The following is a 20,907-nucleotide window of genomic DNA, read 5'->3' as shown; positions in this document are numbered from 1 at the left end:
GATTTTGAAGGCAGAGTTGCAGGGCAGTTTTCCTGAGTTGAGGAGCGACTGTCAGCAAGAGAGATTCATTAGAAAGGGCCGGTAAGTATCATTCAAGTGCAAGCAGAGTGGCCATTCCTTTGAGCGTTCTTGTCTTTGGAGCAGCTTTGGCTCACCGGGTTTGGGCGAGGTAAATTGCCTTGTAAGTTACTCTCTCTCTCTCTACTTATTTCCTCATCTGTTAGGGCATCGTTGATTAGTGAGAATGGCTCCAGGAGCAGTGTTTTTACTCTGCATGGAATGTGGGAAGTCTGGGAGACCTCCAGTCTTCCAGATAAACAATCTGCATCAGGTGCACCGAGCTGCAGCTCAATGACCCTCGACTCGTATAGAAGAATGAAGAGGTGGTAGGAGCTACAGGGAGGTAGTCACCCCTAGGTTGAAGGAGACAAGTAACTGGCTGAACATGGGGAGAAGGAGAGGCTGGTTACTCTGACCTCAGTGGTTGGGAAGATGTTGGAGTCAGTTGTTAAGGATGTGGTTTCAAGGTATTTGGAGGCACACTAAAGTAGGCTGTTGTCAGCATGGTTTCCTCAAGGGAAATCTTGCCTGACAAATCTGTGTTTTTTTTTTAAGAAGTAACACGCAGGATAGACAAGGGAGAATGGCTTGGTGCTGTCTACTTTTATTTTCAGAATGCCTTTGACAAAGCGCCACACGTGAGGCTGCTTAACAAGCTACGAGCCCGTGGTATTACAGGAAAGATTCTAGCATGGATAAAGCAGTGAATGATTGGCAGGCGGCAAGGAGTGCGAATAAAGGGAGCCTTTCCTGACTGGCTGCCAGTAACGAGTGGTATTCCACAGGGGTCTGCGTTGGGACCAATTCTTTTTATGTTATATGTTAATGATCTGGATAATGGAATTGATGGCTTTGTTGCAAAGTTTGCGCTTGATGCAAAGATAGGTGAAGGGGCAGGTAGTTATGAGGAAGTAGAGAGGCTACGGAAGGACTTAGATGGAATAGGAGAACTGGCAAAGAAGTGACAGATGGAATACAGTGTCACGAAGTGTATGGTCAGGTATTTTTGGTAGAAGAAATGAAAGGTTAACTATTTTCTAAATGGAGAGAAAATACAAAAAAACTGAGGCAAAAAGGGATGGGAGTCCTTGTGCAGGATTCTCTAAAGGTTAATTTGCAGATTGAGTCTATGGTGAGGAAGGCAAATGCAATGTTAGCATTTGTTTAAAGAAGACTTGAATATAAAAGCAAAGATTTAATGTTGAGACTTTATAAAGCACTGGTGAGGCCTCACTTGGAGTATTGTAAGCAGGGTTGGGCGCCTTATCTTCCAAAGGATGTGCTGAAACTGCAGAGAGTTCAAAGGAGGTTCATGAAAATGATTCCAGGATTGACTGGCTTGTCATATGAAGAACGTTTGAATGCTCTGGGCCTGGATGCGCTGGAACTCAGAATTCATTGAACAGCACTGTGGGTTTTCCTACACCTCGGGGACTGCAACGGTTCAAGAAGGCAGCTCATCACCACCTTCTGAAGAGCAACTAGGGATGGGCAATAAATGCTGGCTCAGCTGGTAATGCCCACATCCCTTGAATGAACGAATGAATAAATAAATAAATAAATAAATAAATTCCAGAGGAAGGTTGTTTCGTTTGGCAGTATACATGTGCATGGTTGAATGACAATAAACTGAACTTGAACTCTGTTCATTCCACCATCCAGGGAACTGCATTAACTCAGATCTCTGAAAACCCTCGTATTGTGTTAAATCGGGGATCCCTGATCCATGTGCCAGGTCACTGCATTGACTGAGGGCTCAGTTTGTATTCCTTACCCAGGCTGCATTGACTGAGGGCTCAATTTGTATTCCTTTCCCAGGTTGCATTGACTGAAGGCTCAGTCTGTATTCCTTACCCAGGCTGCATTGACTGAGGGCTCAATTTGTATTCATTGCCCAGGTTGCATTGACTGAGGGCTCAGTTTGTATTCCTTGCCCAGGTAACTGCATTGACTGAGGGGTCAGTTTGTATTCCTTGCCCAGGTAACTGCATTGACTGAGGGGTCAGTTTGTATTCCTTGCCCAGGTAACTGCATTGACTGAGGGGTCAGTTTGTATTCCTTGCCCAGGTTGCTGCACTATGTTGTTTCGCTCCTTGTGACAATATTTTATCACGTGCATGATTATCTTGTTCTGTAAATGCTAACACTCCCTCCTCCCCTCTACAGTAATGTGCTGCATTTAATAAGATGCACCGTGCACCATCCAGGCCCTGCTCTCTTCTCGCTGCTACCATCGGTAAGGAGGCACAGGAGACTTAGGTCACACACCACCAGGTTCAGGAACAATTATTAAATAATTACCCTTTCACCATCATTAGGGACTTTTAAGAGACACTTAGATAGGGACGTGAATGTCAGGATTTTGGAGGATATGGACATTGTGTTGGCAGGAGGGATTAGTTTAGTTGGCTGTTTGATTACTAATTTAATTGGTATGGCACAGCATTGCGGGCTGAAGGGCCTGTACTGTTCTATGTTCTATACATGTACTTTGATAATAAATTTACTTTGTAAAAGTTGGCTAACATTCACTGACCAGATTTAATTTATTTTCACAGAGGCGGAAAGAGAAACGACGGCAAGAAAAACTAGAGAAGGAAAATAGAAGTGAGGCTAAAGCTAAAGAGAGTGTTGATGGTGAGGTGAGAGAATCTGCTGGAGATTGTGAACTATTTGGGACAGTGTACTGCATGTGTGCGTTGTGGGAGTCTTCCCCTCTGAGCTTCTGTCTTGGTGCTGATGCCTCGTGCGTGGGAGCAGGAAACACGCTCTTCAACGTACACAAAACTCTGGAGGAATTCAGCACATCAGGCAGCATCTATGGAAATGAAGAAGTCGTTGATGTTTCAGGCCGAGACCTTTGAGCCATCCCGATGAAGGCTCTCAGCTCGGTGTTCATTCCTCGCCACAGATGGTCCCTGACCTGTTGAGCACCTCCAGCACGATGGGTGTGTGTGTGTGTTTTCAGGATTTTCAGCATCTGCAGAATCTCTTGTGTAACAGGTGCTTCAAATCTTCTTCGAACTTCGCCCATCCCATGCCTTGAGTCCTTTTTCCCATCGTGACCCAAACACGTAGCACACCAAAATCATTGGGCCCCAGCCTTAAACATGTACATCAACAAACAACATTAGGATGGACATTTCCAAAGGCTCCTCATCTCCATCTCAAATTACTGACCATTTATCCTAAACTAGTTCTACTAACCACTATGCTGCCATGTTACCTGGTAAGTCTTTCACTTAGTCACCAAACCATAAGACTAGAAGGCATTGGAGCGGAATTAGGCCAGTTGGCCCATCGAGTGTGCTCCATCACTTGAACTTGGCTGATCAATTTCCCTCTCAACCCCATTTTCTTACCTTCTCCCTGTAATTCTTCACGCCCTGAATCAAGAATCTATCAACTTCCACTTTAAATTGGGCAAAGCATCAACAAGGCGACTAGATCGGTCCTCGCAAAGGGGCTAAACTTCGCTCCAGTTCCCAGAGCTATACCTTATCGGGACTACTTTGGCAGAGTAGAGCAAGCAATCTGAACACTGCCACAGGATACCGCAGAGGAGGTAAGTATGGAGGGCTGCATGGCCCTCAAAGCGGCTGTTTGGCTGAAACCGAATGTTACAAAGGGAGAGCGACTGGCCCTTCAGGCACTATGGCGAAACCCAGCCATCATGATTTTACCAGTGGACAAAGGAAAAGTGATGGTTAATGTCCTTGGAGGAATAGCACAGGAAAGTCCAGCAGATTCTGGATGATCCCACCTACTGAGTTCTGCAGCGGGATCCCACGGATTTAATTATCAGGATGACCTCCGCATCACTGAAGAAATCTGGACTGCCAGCAAACATGTGCAAGACACTTCTGCCTCAGGCACTGGTATCACCAAGACTCTATGGGCTCCCGAAGATACACAGGGAGGCTTCCTCCCTGGGCCTATTGTCAGTGGGGTAGATTATCTGACTTACTACCTCACTAAGCAATTAATGACCATGCTGTCTCCCTTTGTTGGGGGCTGTGAGCGTCACATCAGGAACTTGACCAACTTCATTAAAACGACAACCAACATTCAGCTAAACCTGGATAGTGGTGTCCCTGTTCATGAGAATTTTCTTTAAGGATAGCTTGGTCCTCCTGCGGTCAATGTTTGATAAGATGACCATTGACCTTTTTGAACACACCCTTACATCGACATACCTGGTTTATATGGGTAACAACTATGAACAAACGAACAATGTGGCCATGGGATCGCCTTGCTGCTGGCTATTGCTAATTTCTACATGGAGGATTTTGAGGAGAGGGCTCTGAGTTCATCACCCTTGCACCCCAAATGCTTCTGCAGATCCATCGACAACATCTCCGTAGTATGAGCACGTGGACTCCAGGCACTCGCAACAGTTCCACAACCTTCTAAATATATACATCCAAACACTCAATTTACGATGGAGTTGGAGAAGAATGGTTACCTCCCGTTCCTGAACATTCTAATGTGACAGAAACCAAACAGTAGTCTCGGCTATGGCATCCATCAGAAACCCACTCACAAGGATTTGTGCCTCAACAATACCAGCCACCATCACACCTCCCAATGTAGAGCAGTTCTTTCTACTTCGATTAACCGTGTAAAAACTATTTCGGACCAGGACAGTCTCCCTGAGGAAATAAGATAATTACGCACATCTTTCCGACCGAATGGCTACAAGGTGAAGGAAATCAATTGGACTGTACCAGGAAACTTAACAACGAGGAGGCACAGGAGCCTTAGGTCACATACCACCAGGTTCAGGAACAGTTATTAAATAATTACCCTTTCACCATCAGGTTTCTGAACAGGCGTGGATAACTTTTACCTTTTTTTGTATTCGCACAGTTTGTTGTCTTTTGCATATTGGTTGTTTGTGTATAATTTTTCATTGATTCCATTGGGTTTCTTTCTACTTGCTCTGAAATGAATCTCAGGGTTGTATATGTCTAATACCAGAGGGCATGCATTTAAGATGAGGGGGTAATTCAAAGGAGATGTGGTGGGCAATTTTTTTTACACATAGATCAGCTGTTTCTGAGATACTCAAACCACGCCGTCAGGCACCAACAATCATTCCCCAGTTCAAGTCATTTCTTCCCTATTCTATTCAACACGCACAGCACGCTGGAGGAAGTCAGCAGGTCGGGCAGCACCCGTGGAAACGAACAGTCAACTTTTCAGGCCAAGACCCTTCGCCAGGACTCGAAACGTTGACTGTTCGTTTCCACGGATGCTGCCCGACCTGCTGAGTTCCTCCAGCGTGTTGCTTTGACCCCAGCGTCTGCAGAGAATTTTGTGTTCCCCGTTCTATTGTTTGGTCTGAACAACAACTGAATCTCTTCACCATCTCTTGCTTTTATGCATTGAGTTTTGTCACATGATTGGCTGATTATATATTTGCATTAATGAGGAGGCGTACAGATATACTTAATAAATAAGCCACTGTGTGATGTGACATGTTAACCTGTGCTCCAGGGTAGTATTCATCGTCTGTCTGTTCACAGACTATTGAAAAACTTTGTGCTAATGTTTAGTCTGTTCTACCTACAGAAAAGTGTAAAGAAAGAAAGCTGTACAGATGGGAAGCAGGATAGTGAAGTGAGCGAAAATGTCACTGCCTCACCTGAGAAAGACCCTTTAGCATGCAAGAAACAGAGCACTAACAGTAGGAATGGGCACAGTGTGAAAGTGGCTACTAAACCCGGCAACGTGAGGCGGGACAAAGAGGGTGAAAGTGAGAGCACAGCCGATAAATCCCCCTCTCAGTCTGAGGTAAGTCTCATCCATGTGTGTTTCCTATAGTGGGGGAGTCTAGGACCAGAGGGCACAGCCTCATGATACATGAACATCCCTTTTGAAAAGAGGTGAGCCAGAGGGTGGTTAATCTATGGAATGCATTCCCACAAATGGTTGTGGAGGCCAAGTCATTGGGTATCTCTAAGGTGGGAGTTGATAGGTTTGTGATTAGTCAGGACATTAAAGGTTACGGAAGAAGGCAGGAGAATGGGGTTGAGAGGGATAATAAATCAGCCATGATGGAATGATGGAGCAGACTCACTGGGTTGAATGGCCTCATTCTGCTCCTTTGCTTTATGGCCTTAATGGATCAAGGATCAAGTTTATTCACCATATACATTTTCATGGATTAGGAATTTACTGTGTTGTGTTGATCAGGGTGTGACATGCAACAAAAATAGCAACATTGAACAATTATAATTCTTCATTCTGTATATCAGGAATAAAGTTAGAGATTAAAAGATGAATATGGAATAAAATGTGCATGAATATATAAATACCATCACGTATTTACAATGTAAACAGCTTTTTAAAAAGTTCACAGTGCAGTGACGGGGGTGACAGAGTGGGGTGGGGAGGAGGCTAACGAGAATGTTTGATCAGACTAACTGCCTGGGAGAGAAACTTTTTTAAAGATGGCATGAGGTTACTATTTTAATAGTCCAATAGCCCTCTGGCAAATCAACGTGACCACTGATGCCAGACAGATAATCTCTGAAGAGTATTGATAATGACTGGGGTGGCAAAGAACTTCTGTAGAAGCATTTGCCAAGATCAATCGTGGTCACTGAAAGAATGCAATTGTCTGCTTCATATGACACAACTCGTTATGATGATGAAAGTATATGAAGATGTACCCTCATATAATATTTATAATATAGTTAACTGATTTATTTGATACCCAACCCTGCTGCAGTATGGTCTGGTTCAACCTTGGGCTGGAAAAAGAGATCATTTTGCAGGGAAGGGTGTTTACCAGAAGGGTTTGTGACCATGTCTCTGTCCTTGCTCCTGTCCCGAGCAGCAGGCTGGGGCTGTGAGCTGGAGGATGGGTTTACATCTGACCCCTCCTCCCCTTTCCCCCCGCCACAGGATGAATGGGACATGTCCAGTTGTTTTGTCTCAAAAGCCGCCAGTCAGATAAAGCGTAAAATGAACATCAAAGCCAAAGCTGAGAGGAAGGAGACTGAGAAGAAGAAAGCGGAAAAGAAACAAGAGGTAAGGAAGTGTACGGCCACTGTGTGACTGGTAACTATTACCCCACCAAGTTCAGATTCAGATTCAGTGGTACAGCGAGGAAGCAGGCCATTCACCCCGACTGGTCCATGCTTGGTCTACCCATGTTTGGCCCATATCTCTTTCGTAACACTGCATCTGTCCAAGTCTCTTTTAAATATTGTTACTTTAGTTGCCTTAACCACCTCCTGTGGCAGCTCGTTCAATATACTGAGCACCCTATGCTCCCATCAAACTTGTGCCTTCTAGTTCTTTATTCCCCAACCCTGGGGAAAGGACTGTGTGCATTCACTCTAGCCATGCCTTTCATGATTTTATGCACCTTTGCAAGATCACCCCTAATTCTCCAACGCTCCATTGAATAAAAATTCCCAACCTGTTCAACCTCTCTCTTTAAGTCAGTCCTTCAATTCCCAATAATCTCCTCTGCACTCCATCCAGATTAATGGCATCTTTTCTATATTAAGGTGACCAAAACTAAACACAGTTTTCCAAATGCGGCTGCACCAGTACCTTGTGTAACTGCAGCACAACATCTCACCTCTATACTCAGGGCCCTGACTGATCAAGGCCAACAGGCCCGAAGCTTTCTTTGCCGCCATGCCTACATGTGACCCCACTTTCAGAGAACCATGTATTTGTTATTGTTTTCCCTTGTACTGCCTCGATAACACTGGTGTGATGAAATGATCCGTATGAACAATATGTGAGACAAGCTTTTCACTGTACCTCAGTACGTATAACAGTAATCTACCAATTTATGAATTCCCTCATGCAAATAATAATCAATCACAAGTGTCTTAGTGACGGAGGAGCTCTGTTAGTAGGAATGGGAAGATCGCATATTAATTACTGTTGCTTTCCCCTTTTGTCAGCAGCCTGTGGACTCAAATACACTGAATGCCAAGATCTTGGAATTGGCAGGTAAGCTGGAGTCAGGCCTGGCGAGATCTTGTTAGAGTAGGTGTACAAGCTCAGGTCATGGGTAGAGGACTTGTGCAGTAAAGGTAATTAATGCTGGGAGACACACACACGGGGGTGGGGGTTGTGAAGTTTCACTCACAGAGACAGTGGGGAATGAGAGAAAAGGGATAGTGGAGAGGGGCAGGCAGCATAAGGGGGGAGGAATGGAAAGGGAAGAGCAAGGAGTTGGGGAACAGGGCTGGGAGATGAGAGACAGGTGGGAATGGAGGCAAGCGGGGTGGAAACGGGGGAGAGAATGGAAGTGGGGGTGTGGGAGCAGAGATGGGTGGGAGGGAAGGATATGGATGGGAATGGAGGGAGAGGGTAGGAATGGTGGGTGAGAGGAAGTGGGAGAGAATGGAGGAGGAGTTGGAGGAGAGAGGGTCGAGTTGGAAACAGAAAGAGATGGGAATGGTGAGGGGTGGGAATGGAGGGAGAGTGGTTGAGAACAGAAATGAGGAGGGATGAGGGAGAGAGGTGAGAACGGAGTGAAGGGGGAGAGAGGAGGTGGGAGTGGAGGGAAAGGGAACAGGAGGAGAGAGGTTAATGTAGAAGGGGGGAGGCGGAAAGGGGAAACAAAGTGAGACACGGTGGTGTGGGAGGGATGGTGCAGTAGAGAGAGAATGTGGGTCTGTGGCTGAAACCACTCACTGTGGGACAGAGTAGGATTGGGGAAGTGGTGAATGGGTGATGGGCACACAGGAGGTGCGAGAGTAGAGGCAGTTACCAGTTACTTGGAGAGAGATACTGAAGGGTGGGTGGTTGAGGGGTCACAGAGACTCTTGAATTCTCACAGGTATGATAAACAATCTGACACTGTGAAGGGGTAAATGTGGGGAGAGTGGGGTACTGATGTGAAGACACTTTCCAGCCAGGGTTGTCATATCTGGGAGCACCTCTGCTTGCTTTCGGCTATAGAAGATCAGGCGATGCAGACTGACTTCAGCAAGCTGTGTGTAGAATTGGGATGTAATAATTGGGCTGGAGAGAGTACATTCGATAGACTGAGGGTGCTGGTGTTCCAGTCCTGTTGAATGGTATATTGCTTCGCTCAGTACAGGGTAACAGGATGGCTAACGAGGGGCGCTACGAGGATGCAGTGGGATACTTTACGGAAGCGATTAAATATGATCCAAAGGAATACAGGTAAGTGTCTTTACCCATCACAGCTGCCAGCTGAATGTGGGGGTGGCTAGGGTGTGGTATGTCACTGAGAGCACTGATATAGATGTTTAAAGGGCTCTTAGATGGGCAGGGAATGTGTTGTCACCAATCAACTGGACTCTGAAAACTCTCACTCGTTCCTCAAACACACTTTATTCACTTGTGCACAAGGAGAGCAGCATGGCCCTGTCATATTGTTCAGAATTCTGTACAGAGAAATGCCATTTTTATACAGAAATGACTAGCAGTTATGGATGTTGACCATTTGATAACCTTGTGTATGCTTAAATTAACTTGCGAGACCAATCACCACTCTCAATGCAGATGTTACAAGTCAATAAAAACTACAAGCTGACAACCGATGATAGTTTGAAGTTAGTAATTGTCCCTCAGTCGTTGTGTGTGCGCCCCTTGCACCCTTCAGTAATATCCTTATTTCATCTCTGTAAGTGAAATGGCTTCAGTCCCCTGCTGTAGAAAGGGAAGCTATGCTCTTCAAAATCTCTCTTGCCTGGGCTGTTTGCAGTCTATCCTTGCCTAGACACTCATTAACCCTTGTCTTGCTGTCAATCCCACAAATAGAAGGATGTGGACATTAGAACATAGAACAGCCCATAATGTTGTGCTGATTTTTTAGCCTACTCTAAGATCAAGCTAACCCCTCCCTCCTACATACCCCTCCATTTTTCTTTCATCCATGTGTCTATCTAAGAGTCTCTTAAATGTCCCTAATGTATCTACCTTTATAGATGGCGCTGCATACAGTGGCCGTGTTGCGAGCTCCATTCCAACGTTACAGTATACTGCTAATTTCAGCAATTTCCTTCGCACTTCTTGTTCAAGTAGCTAATAGTCACATCAGATACGATAGACTGACTCTTCTCAACATCAGGAAGACAGCATTTACCAACCACATGCCGCCTTTTCTACACTGGGAACCCCTGTAGCACGATCCAGGGGAGCCTCATCTGTTACACTGCCGTTACCTCGGAGGTGAGGGAGGAGGGCCGGTGTCCTGGTGAGGCTGAGACGGCGCGCAAATTGGCTGCCTCTCCCTAGCATACTCCTGGCTAACGTTCAGTCCCCGGACAACAAGCTGTGCAAACAGAGAGCCAGAACCTCCTATCAGTGGGACACAAAGGAGTGTAATGTTTTGTGCTGATGGAGGAGATACTGGATCACGCCATTGAGCCTGCCGGGTGTTCTCTGTTCTGGGCAGACAGGTCAAAAACCTCTCTGGGAAGAGTAAAGGAAGTGGGGTATGCTTCATAGTCAATAATGCTTGGTGTGACCCCTGGAGTATGCATGCACTCAAATCCTTTTGTTCCCTGGATCTGGAGTACCTTCTGCTGGTGTGTAAACCTTTCTCGCTGCCTAGGGGGTTCCCAGCTGTTATTACCACAGCAGTGTACATTTCGCCGTAGGCTGATACTGACCTGGCTGTCAAGGAACTGTACAAGAACATCAGCACCCTGGAGACTGCACACCCAGAGGCTGCCTTCACTGTTGCCGGAGACTTTAATAGAACGTCGCTGCCTAAAGTCATGGGGAGATAGCATACTCGACCACTGCTACTGTCCCTCCCACAATGCTTACAAAGCGCTCCTCCACCCACCACTTGGAAAGTCGGATCACTCCTCCTTGCTGCTGCTGAGGTACAGACAAAAGCTGAAACAAGAGGCGGCCGTAGTTAAAACCATCCACTGATGATCTGACCATTCGGTCTCCATGCTACAGGACTGCTTTGATGACATCAACTGGAATGTTTTTCATGATGAGGATGTCTCCGAGTTCACGGAAGGAATCACGAGCTTCATCCGGAAGTGCATTGAGGATGTTGTCCCCCAAAAATCGGTCAGGATCTATCCAAACCAGAAACCCTGGATTAACAGTTCCGTGCGAGCAGCACTTACTGCCCGACACAGAGCTTATGTGGCCGGTGACCAACAGGAACTCAAGAAATGCAGCTACGATCTGCGCAAAGTCATTAAAGCAGCAAAATGACAATACAGGGACAAGGTCCAGACACAACTCTCCACCAACAACACACGCAGCTTATGGCAAGGTCTGCACACCATCACAGACTTCAAAGCTAACCACAGTGGTGTTTCCAACATCACTGCCTCTCTCCCAGGTGAGCTGAGTCTTTTTTACGCTCAGTTTGATGTCGCCAACACTGAGCCCCCGAGGAGAGCCAGCGAAGCAACCTGCACTTTAGACATCTCTGAGGCTGCAGTACGCAGGTGTTTCCGAGTGGACAGTCGCAAGGCCGCAGGTCCGGACGGCATCCCAGGGCGGGTACTCAGGATGTGCGCAGCACAACTGGCAGATGTGTTTACAGAAATTTTTAATCTCTCCCTCTCCCAGTGTAGAGTGTCCTCCTGCTTCAAAATGCCTACCATTGTCCCTGTACCTAAGAAGAGCAGGTTAACATGTCTGAACGACTGGCGTCCTGTGGCACTCACCTCAATAATAAGCAAATGCTTTGAGAGGCCGGTCAAGGACTACACCTGCAGCGTGCTCCCACCCACACTGGGCCCCTACAATTCACATACGGACACAACTGATCGCTACATGATGCAATAGCTGCAGCTCTACACACCATCCTTACACATCTGGAGAAGAAGGATGCTTATGTGAGAATGCTGTTCTTGGACTACAGTTCAGCATTCAACACCATAATTCCCTCCAGGCTCGACAAGAAGCACAGGGACCTCGGCCTTCACCCTGCCTTGTGTAGCTGGATCCTGGACTTCCTGTCAGATCGCTGGCAAGTGGTAAGAGTGGGCTCCCTCACCTCTGCCCCTCTGACCCTCAACACAGGTGCCCCACAGGGCTGTGTACTGTGGCGGCACAGTCATGGGTGTCCAGAAATTAAAGTAGGGGGCTAAACAAATTTGTTGATAATATTACATTGATTGGCCTATTCAGAAATAATAATGAGGTGGCCTACAGAGAAGAAGTCATCACCCTGACACAGTGGTGTCAAGAGAACAACCTCTCCCTCAATGTCGCAAAAACAAAGGAGTTCGTTGTGGACTACAGGAGGAATGGAGACAGGCTAAACCCCTATAGACATCAATGGATCTGGGGTTGAGAGGGTGAACAGCTTTAAGTTCCTCAGCATATACATCACCGAGGATCTCACGTGGTCTGCACGTACCAGTGTGTGGTGAAAAAAGCACAACAGCACCTCTTTCACCTCAGACAGTTGACAGTATGGGCCCAAATCCTAAGAACTTCCTGCAGGGGCACAATAGAGAGCATCCTGACTGGCTGCATCATTGCCTGGTATGGGAACTGTACTTCCCCCAGTCGCAGGACTCTGCAGAGTGTTGTGGACAGCCCAGCGCATCTGTAGATGTGAACTTCCCATTATTCAGGACATTTACAAAGACAGGTGTGTAAAAAAGGTCGGAAAGATCATAGGGGACCTGAGTCACCCCAACCACAAACTGTTCCAGCTGCTACCATCCAGGAAATGGTACCACAGTATAAAAGCCAGGATCAACAGGCTCCGGGACAGCTTCTTCCATCAGGCCATCAGATTGATTAATTCATGCTGATACAATTATATTTCTTTGTTATATTGACAGTCTTTGTTGTGCATACTATTTATTACAAGTTACTATAAATTGCTCAGTGTACATATAGGCGGAGGCGTAATGTAAAGATTTTTACTCCTCATGTATATGAAGGATGTAAATAATGAAGTCAATTCAATTGTACTACCATGATCCCTGGCGGGGGGTTCTACACACTCAGCATTCTCTGTCTGGGGAAAAAAAACCCTCCCTCTGACATCTCCCCCCTCTACTTCTCCCCAATCACCTTAAAATTATGCCCCCTCCTGTCAGCCGCTTCAGCCCTGGGGAAAAGCGTCTGGTTCTCCATGGGATTTATGCCTCTTATCACTGTGTGAGCAGGAGCGATTGTTTTAATTTGGCATCACGGTCAGCATGGACACTGTGGATCGAAGGGCCTGTTTTCGTTCTGTGCTTAATGTTACTTGTGAGAGGGTGTGCATGGAGCACAGAACAGTACAGCGAGGGAACAGACCCTTCGGGATTCTCCCTCTGAGAGAGCCTACCCCTTATCCCCAGTTGTGACCCCCCCACCCCACCCCCATTTCTTGAGCTCCAGCCATCGAGAGCGTCCTCCCTCGAGGGATGTCCTGTCTGGTACTGTTAGAATTTTGAAGGTTGCTACGATGACCCTTCTCACTATGGGCAATACGGTAGAGTAGCGGTTAGCGTAGCGCTCTGCAGCGCCAGCAATTGAGGTTCAATTCCTCCCGCTGTCTGTAATGAGTTTGTATGTTCTCCCCGTGACCGTGTGGGTTTCTTCCAGCTGCTTTGGTTTCGCATTCCAATGACATATGAGTTGGAGTTATTAAATTGTGGGCATGCTATGTTGGTGACATTTGCAGGCTATTCCCAGAACATCCTAGGATTATGTTGATGATTGATGCAAAACAATGCATTTCACTATATGTTTTGATGTGACAAATAAGGGTGATCTTTAATCTACTATTCTTCTAAAGTACATCTTATTAGCCCAGTCTTTTCATAACTTGGTCTTGTAAAAACCTGTGGCACGGCACTGTTCCGTCTTACACCCTCTACCCCTAGTGTGTAATGCAGAGGGGGAGGATTCCCACGTGGGGTGACCTCCATTGTGCCTGGTCCTGCCGTGTGCTCGCTGCAGGGGTTTCATGATCAAGGACATCTTCAAAAGATGAGGCCTCAAGAAGGCATTAAGGGTCTCCGCCACCCGGGACAATCCCTCTTCCCATTGCTACCATCAAAGAGGAGGTACAGGAGCCTGAAGACACACACACAATGATTGAGGAACAACTCCTTCCCCTCTGCCATCAGATTTCTGAATGAACAACGAACACTACCTCACTATTTTTGCTGTCTTTTTTGCACTACTTATTTATCTTATTTTAATATATCTTTCTTGTTATAATACTAAGATAGGTGGAGTTGTGGATGATGAAGTAGGTTTTCAAAGCCTGCAGAGAGATTTAGGCCAGTTAGAAGAGTGGGCTGAAAGATGGCAGATGGAGTTTAATGCTGATAAATGTGAGGTGCTACATTTTGGTAGGACTAATCAAAATAGGACATACATGGTAAATGGTAGGGCAGAGGGATCTAGGAATAATGGTACATAGTTCCCTGAAGGTGGAATCTCATGTGGATAGGGTGGTGAAGAAAGCTTTTGGTATGCTGGCCTTTATAAATCAGAGCATTGAGTATAGGAGTGGGGATGTAATGTTGAAATTGTATGAGGCATTGGTAAGGCCAAATTTGGAGTATTGTGTACGGTTCTGGTCACCGAATTTTAGGAAAGATGTCAACAAAATAGAGAGAGTACAGAGAAGATTTACTAGAATGTTACCTGGGTTTCATCTTCTAAGTTACAGAGAAAGGTTGAACAAGTTGGGTCTTTATTCCTTGGAGCGTAGAAGGTTGAGGGGGGACATGATAGAGGTGTTTAAAATTATGAGGGGGATAGATAGAGTTGACATGGATAGGCTTTGTCCATTGAGAGTGGGGGAGATTCAAACAAGTGGTAGCTGTGTGGAACGAGCTTCCAGAAGTGGTTGAGGCAGGTTCGATGTTGTCGTTTGAAGTTAAATCGGACAGCTATATGGACAGGAAAGGAATGGAGGGTTATGGTTTGAGTGCAGGTCGGTGGGACTAGGTGAGAGTAAGAGTTCAGCACGGACTAGAAGGGCCGAGATGGCCTGTTTCCGTGCTGTAATTGTTATATGGTTATATTGTTATAGTGTATAATATATTTTATGTACTACATTGTGCTGCTGTCACAAAATTTCATGACGTGTCAGTGACATTAAACCTGTTTTTTAGTCTGTGTCCTTTCCCTTGGCAGGCTGTTTGGAAACCGCTCCTACTGCTACGAGAGGCTGCAGCAGTATAGCCTGGCGCTGAATGACGCCCACATTGCACTGACCTTGAACCCCTCCTGGCCAAAGGGTTACTTCAGGAAAGCTCGTGCTCTGGCTGGAGTGAAGGTATGAGACATCTGATGTCTCTGTCTGTATAACCTGATCTGTCCTTTGCCCCACAGAGATATGCAGAGATATCTGTCTGTCTTTTCCCCCTCAGGGATACAGGAACATAAGGCATGGGAGCAGAATCAGGCCATTCGGCCTATTGAGTCTCCTCTGCCATTTCAACATGGCTAGTCCATTTCCCTTTCAACCTCCATTATCCTGCCTTCTTCCTGTATGTAACCTTTACGCCATGACTAATCAAAAATCTATCAACCTCCACCGTAAATTCACCTAGTGAGTTGGCTTCCACAGCTGCCTGTGGCAATGAATTCCACAGATTCCCACTCCTTTGGCTAAAGAAGTTCCTCTTCATCTCCGTTCTAACTGGACTTTCCTCTGTTTTGAGGCTGTACCCTCTGGTCCTAGACCCCCCCCCCCCCACCAAAGAAAATGTCCTTTTCACATCTACTCTGTCTGGGCCCTTCAACATTCAATCGGTTTTAATATGATTTCTCCCCCTCATTCTTCAAAATCCCAGTTAGTACAGGCCTAGAACCTTCAATCATTGCTCATATGATAAGCCTTTCATTCCCAGAATCATTGTCGTGAACTTTCTCTGAACTCTCTCCAATGTCAGCACACCTTTTCTTAAATAAGGGGCCTAAAACTGCTCACAATACTCAGTGAGGCCTTGCCAGTGCCTTATACAGCCTCAGTTTTACTTCCCTAGAGTCATAGAAAAGTACAGCACTAAAACAGGCCTTCAGCCCATCTAGTCCATGCCAACCCATTTAAAATGCCTACTACCTTTGACCGGGACCCCTACCATCCATGTACTTATCCGAACTACACTTAAACGTTGAACTCGAGTTCACGTGTACCACTTGCTCTGGCAGCTTGTTCTACACACTCATGACCCTCTGAGTGAAAAGGTTTCTCCTTATGTTCCCCTTGCTTTCATATTCTAGTCTCCTTGAAATGAATGCTAACATTATATTTGCCTCCCTCACATGCAAATTAACCTTTAGGGAATCCTGCACAAGTCCCTTTGCACCTCAGATTTTTGAATTTTCTTCCCTTTTACAAGACATTCTGTGCTTTTGTTCCTTCTACCAAAGTGCATGATCGTACGCTGCCCGACATGTACTCTGTTGGCCACCTTTTAGCCCATTCTCCTCACCTGTCCTTCTGCAGCCTCTCAGCTTCCTCACTACCCATCCCCCTCCCCACCTATCTTTGTAGTGTCTGCAAACTTGGCCACAAAGCCATCAACTTCATCACCCAAATGGTAGACGTATAACATAAACAAAAGCGGTCCCAACACAGACCCCTGGTCTATCCTTTCTCCACGCAGAGAGATGAGAAAACTCTGTCTGTGTGACCTGGTCTGTCCTTTCCCCCACAGAGAGACACACAGAGGTCTCGGTCTATGTAATCTGGTCTGTCCTTTTCCCGCACAGAGAGATGCGGAGGTCCCTGTCTGTGTAACCTGGTTTGTCCTTTTCCCCCACAGAGAGTCCCAGAGGTCTCTGTGTAACCTGGTCTGTCCTTTTCCCCCACAGAGAGTCCCAGAGGTCTCTGTGTAACCTGGTCTGTCCTTTTCCCCCACAGAGAGTCCCAGAGGTCTCTGTGTAACCTGGTCTGTCCTTTTCCCCCACAGAGAGTCCCAGAGGTCTCTGTGTAACCTGGTCTGTCCTTTTCCCCCACAGAGAGTCCCAGAGGTCTCTGTCTGTGTAACCTGGTGTGTCCTTTTCCCCACAGAGAGTCCCAGAGGTCCCTGTCTGTGTAACCTGGTCTGCCTTTTTCCCCCCACAGAGAGTCCCAGAGGCCTCTGTCTGTGTAACCTGGTGTGTCCTTTCCCCCGCAGAGATATACAGAGGCCATTCAGGCATTTCAGCAGGTGCTGAGAATCGATAGTTCCTGCAAAGACGCAGAATTTGAATTACATCAAGTACAGACTAAACTCCTGATGGTGAGTATTGGGGGAAGCCCTGTGAGTGGTGGGGTTTTTGTTATTGAAAGACTAGAATGTGGGGGTGTTTGGGTACAGTCCATGCAGTGGGATGCGTTCACCCTCCCCCCCCCCCCCCCAACACTGGAATAAAGTGGAGGTGGTAGCTGGCAGGTGATAGGGTAGGGGGAGAAGCTGGGGAAGGGGTGGTTATGTAAGAAGGTGGAGGGGTAAAGGACTGAAGACAAAGGAATCTAATTGGATCATGCGAGAAATGGAAAGAGGAGGGGGTTGATGGGGTAAGAGGGAACCAGAATGGGGAAATGGAAAAGGAGAGAGGGGGAAGAAATAACCAGAAATTAGAGAAATCAATATTCATACTGTCAGGTTGGAGACTACCCAGACGGAATATGAGGTGTTTCTCCTCAAGCTTGAGGTGGCCTCACTGTGGCAGTAGAGGAGACCATGACTGACACATCAGAATGGGAAAGGGAAGTCAATTTGAAATGGGTGGCTGCCGGGAGATCCTGCCTTTTGTGGTAGACAGAACAATCCCCCAGTTTCTGTTGTGTCTCACTGCTGTGGATGAGGCCGCACCAGGAGAACTGGATACTGTAGATACCCCTGATAGACTCACAGGTGAGGTGCCGCCTCACCTGGAAAGACTGTGAGGGAGGAGGTGTGCGGCAAGTGTAGCACCTGTCATGGTCGCAGGGTAAGTGCCATCAGTGGGAGGACGAGGGAGTCACAGAGATGGCGACTGGGGAAACCTGTTGTGTGTGATTGCAGGAGCGAGGTTTTACACAGCAGCAGTGTGAAGAGACTCTGAAGATCCACGGAAACTGGGATCAGGCACTGGAAGCATTATCTTCCTCAGGTGAGTGCTGCCCTCTCTGTCGCCGCTCGGCGTACCAGCCATCATCACTGCTGTCTGTAAGGATTCTTTGTACTCGTGGGTTTCCTCCAGGTGCTCTGGTTTCCTCCCACATTCCAGGGACGGGTAGTGGTTAGTAAGTTGTGGGTATGCTAGTTGGGCCCGGAAGTTGCGGGCCATCCCCATCCCCAGCACATCCTCAGTGTGTGTTGATCATTGATGCAACTGACACTATTCACTGTTTCAGTCTTTTAATGTGACAAAGCTAGTCTCATCTCTCTCCTCCCCCCGAATCCGAGAGGACTGCACAGCGGGAGTGGGCCGGCACAGGTCGGGTCACGGTTTGCAAATCGCCCTACGGTGCCAGTGATCCAGGTTCAGCTCCCACTGCTGTCTGTACGTTTTCTCTGCAGCTGCAAGGGTTTCCTCCAGTTTCCTCCCACAGTACGGGTTAGTAGATTAATTGGTCACATGGGTGCAATCGGGCAGTGCGGGCTCGTTGGGCCGGAAAGGCCTTTTACCGTGCTGTATCGCAAAATAAAAAGGTGCCTCTCCCTCACAGCTCCTGAGGTGTGGGTTCAGACCTGTCCCTGGCACCGACTGTGTGGAGTTTGCATGCTCTTCCTGTTGTGTTTTCACCAACCTGAGTTTATTACTTGAGGCCCTCTGTTGGCTGGGATCAGCCATGGATATTGCATCCCAGCTGTCTATGTGATACACAAGCCAGGGCTGTACGACATGGAGAACAAGCCGTTGCCCAGGTAGCAGGCTCTCCCTCTCCACGCAGCTGATGAATCCAGAGGAATGGCAGAGACTGATGCAGTTTGGCACCAGTGACATCGCGGGATTAGGACTGATTTAAGCACTCCAGTTCCAGATTTTTCCTTGAGGTGTTTTCTCAGAGTTTTCCCCATGAGTGGGTATAGCCACAAGGCAGTGGAATTTCTAGACAGGAATTTTCCTTTTCCTAGATGAGCTGCCAACCACAGCTGACAAACCCCACCTGCCTGGAGCGACTGGTTTTAAGGCGCCAGTGACCAGCTGTTGACCCTAATCCTGTCAGTAGAAACGGTTCCATCAGGCTTAGTAGCTACGCCACACGTGAAGGCCAGGAGCTGGACTTTGTTGTCAGAGACGCACACCATACAGAGCATGTAATAGGTAGTGGGAGCTTATCGCCACTACCTCCTCCGGCTGTGACAACCTTAATGAGCCATTACAAGTGCCACAGCTGTACAATAATGACAGCAAGTCACTAAGATACAAGAGTAACGAAACACTAACTGAATTAAAATATTCCCAGGCTTATACCGGGGAGCATAATTTTAACGTGATTGGAGGAAAATATAGGAGGGATGTCAGAATTAAGTTCTTTAAACAGAGAATGGTGGGTGTGTAGAACGTACTGCCGGGGTGATGGTAGAGGAAGATACATTAGGGGCATTGAAGAGACTCTTAGATAGGTACATGATTGTTTGAAGAGTGGAGGACTTCGCAGGAGGGAGGGGTCAGATTGATCTTTGATTAGGTTAAAGGGCATACCCCGTGCTGTACTCTTTTCTACGTACATGAAGTTGTAATATTTAAAGGGAAGTTTTGGGGGGAACTACTTCACTCAGAGGATGGTGAGAGTGTGGAACGAGCTTCTAGTGGAAGTGATGGCCGCAGGTTTGACTTCAACAATGAAGAGAAGTTGGGATAAGTTCGTGGACGGGAGGGATTTGGGATGTATGGTCCAGCTGCAGATCAATGGGGTTGAGCATGCACTAGGTGGGCCGAAAGGCCTGTTTCTGTGCTGAAGTGTTCTTTGACTCTATGACCAACTTTGGTGATACAGCCAGTTTTCTCCCCTATCTGACCTCTTCTATCCTTACCACAGCTCAGAAACCTCGAAATAGCCATATAAACTCAAGCATATCCATAGCCAACGGAGACGATAAGGACTTTGTACGTGTGAAGAAACATTCAAACCAGCAAAAACATAAACCTGTGGTTTCCGTGCCAGCACAGCAGCCACGGTGAGTGCTCTTCAGGAAAGGGAAGCCTCCACTGTGTGGGGTTATAACATCAACGGAGCGTGCAGTATGGTTCTTTGTATTTACAGAATGTTTGTAGAAGGGAGACTCATTTAGTGAAGATCTAGTCACATGTGCAACACACATCAATATGCTGGAGGATCTCAGTGCCCCATCCATCCGAGTGTGTGTGACATTCCCCACCCCCATCCATCCGACTGTGTGTGTAACATTCCCCACCCCCATCCATCTGAGTGTGTGTGACATTCCCCACCCTGTCCATCCGACTGTGTGTGTGACATTCCCCACCCCCCATCTATCCGACTGTGTGACATCCCCCACCCCCCCACCCATCCGACTGTGTGTGACGTTCCCCACCCCCCATCCATCCGAGTGTGTGACATCCCCTACCCCCCATCCGAGTGTGTGACATTCCCCACCCCGTCCATCCGAGTGTGTGACATTCCCCACCCCGTCCACCCGAGTGTGGGTGACATTACAGCTCAATTACTCCTGCATCTTCTTGCCCAGGTCAGCCCATCACTGCAGTTTTCCAGTGGTGTCCTTGCTTTGTATCTCTGTAATCAATGGACCTTCAGATCATGAGTAGTTTCCGCTTGTTTCTTTAACCATAAGACGTAGGAGCAGAATTAGGCCATTCAGCCCATCAAGTCTGCCCTCATGGCTGATTTATTATCCCTCTCAACTCCATTCTCCTGGCTTCTCCCTGTTACCTTTGATGCCCTCACTAATCAAGAACCTACCAACTGCCACTTTAAATATACCCAATGACTTCACCCCC

General features: G+C 47.1%; 1 protein-coding gene and 1 long non-coding RNA gene across 8 annotated transcripts in view; one reads left to right on the top strand and one right to left on the bottom strand.

The window, feature by feature from the left end:
• LOC140196899 (uncharacterized) overlaps positions 1-20,907 on the bottom strand; it is a 54,846-nt gene that overhangs the window by 19,969 nt on the left and 13,970 nt on the right. The gene's annotated exons all lie outside the window — the stretch shown is intronic.
• Positions 1-20,907, top strand: part of LOC140196898 (tetratricopeptide repeat protein 31-like) — a 63,861-nt gene that overhangs the window by 35,618 nt on the left and 7,336 nt on the right. For 6 of the 7 annotated variants that reach the window (XM_072256819.1, XM_072256818.1, XM_072256822.1 and 3 more), the window contains 9 exons: positions 2,619-2,702; positions 5,635-5,856; positions 6,973-7,098; positions 7,992-8,040; positions 9,135-9,225; positions 15,142-15,283; positions 17,133-17,237; positions 18,006-18,093; positions 19,970-20,108. In XM_072256819.1, the coding sequence (XP_072112920.1) occupies positions 2,619-2,702; positions 5,635-5,856; positions 6,973-7,098; positions 7,992-8,040; positions 9,135-9,225; positions 15,142-15,283; positions 17,133-17,237; positions 18,006-18,093; positions 19,970-20,108 (1,046 nt within the window). The remainder of the gene's footprint in view (positions 1-2,618; positions 2,703-5,634; positions 5,857-6,972; positions 7,099-7,991; positions 8,041-9,134; positions 9,226-15,141; positions 15,284-17,132; positions 17,238-18,005; positions 18,094-19,969; positions 20,109-20,907) is intronic. The other variant, XM_072256820.1, reaches the window with a different exon arrangement.

The sequence above is a fragment of the Mobula birostris genome, chromosome 4, assembly GCF_030028105.1.
Source record: "Mobula birostris isolate sMobBir1 chromosome 4, sMobBir1.hap1, whole genome shotgun sequence".
NCBI lineage: Eukaryota > Metazoa > Chordata > Chondrichthyes > Myliobatiformes > Myliobatidae > Mobula > Mobula birostris.
Note: the sequence above shows the minus strand (reverse complement) of the source record. Positions and strands in the feature narration are given on the sequence as shown.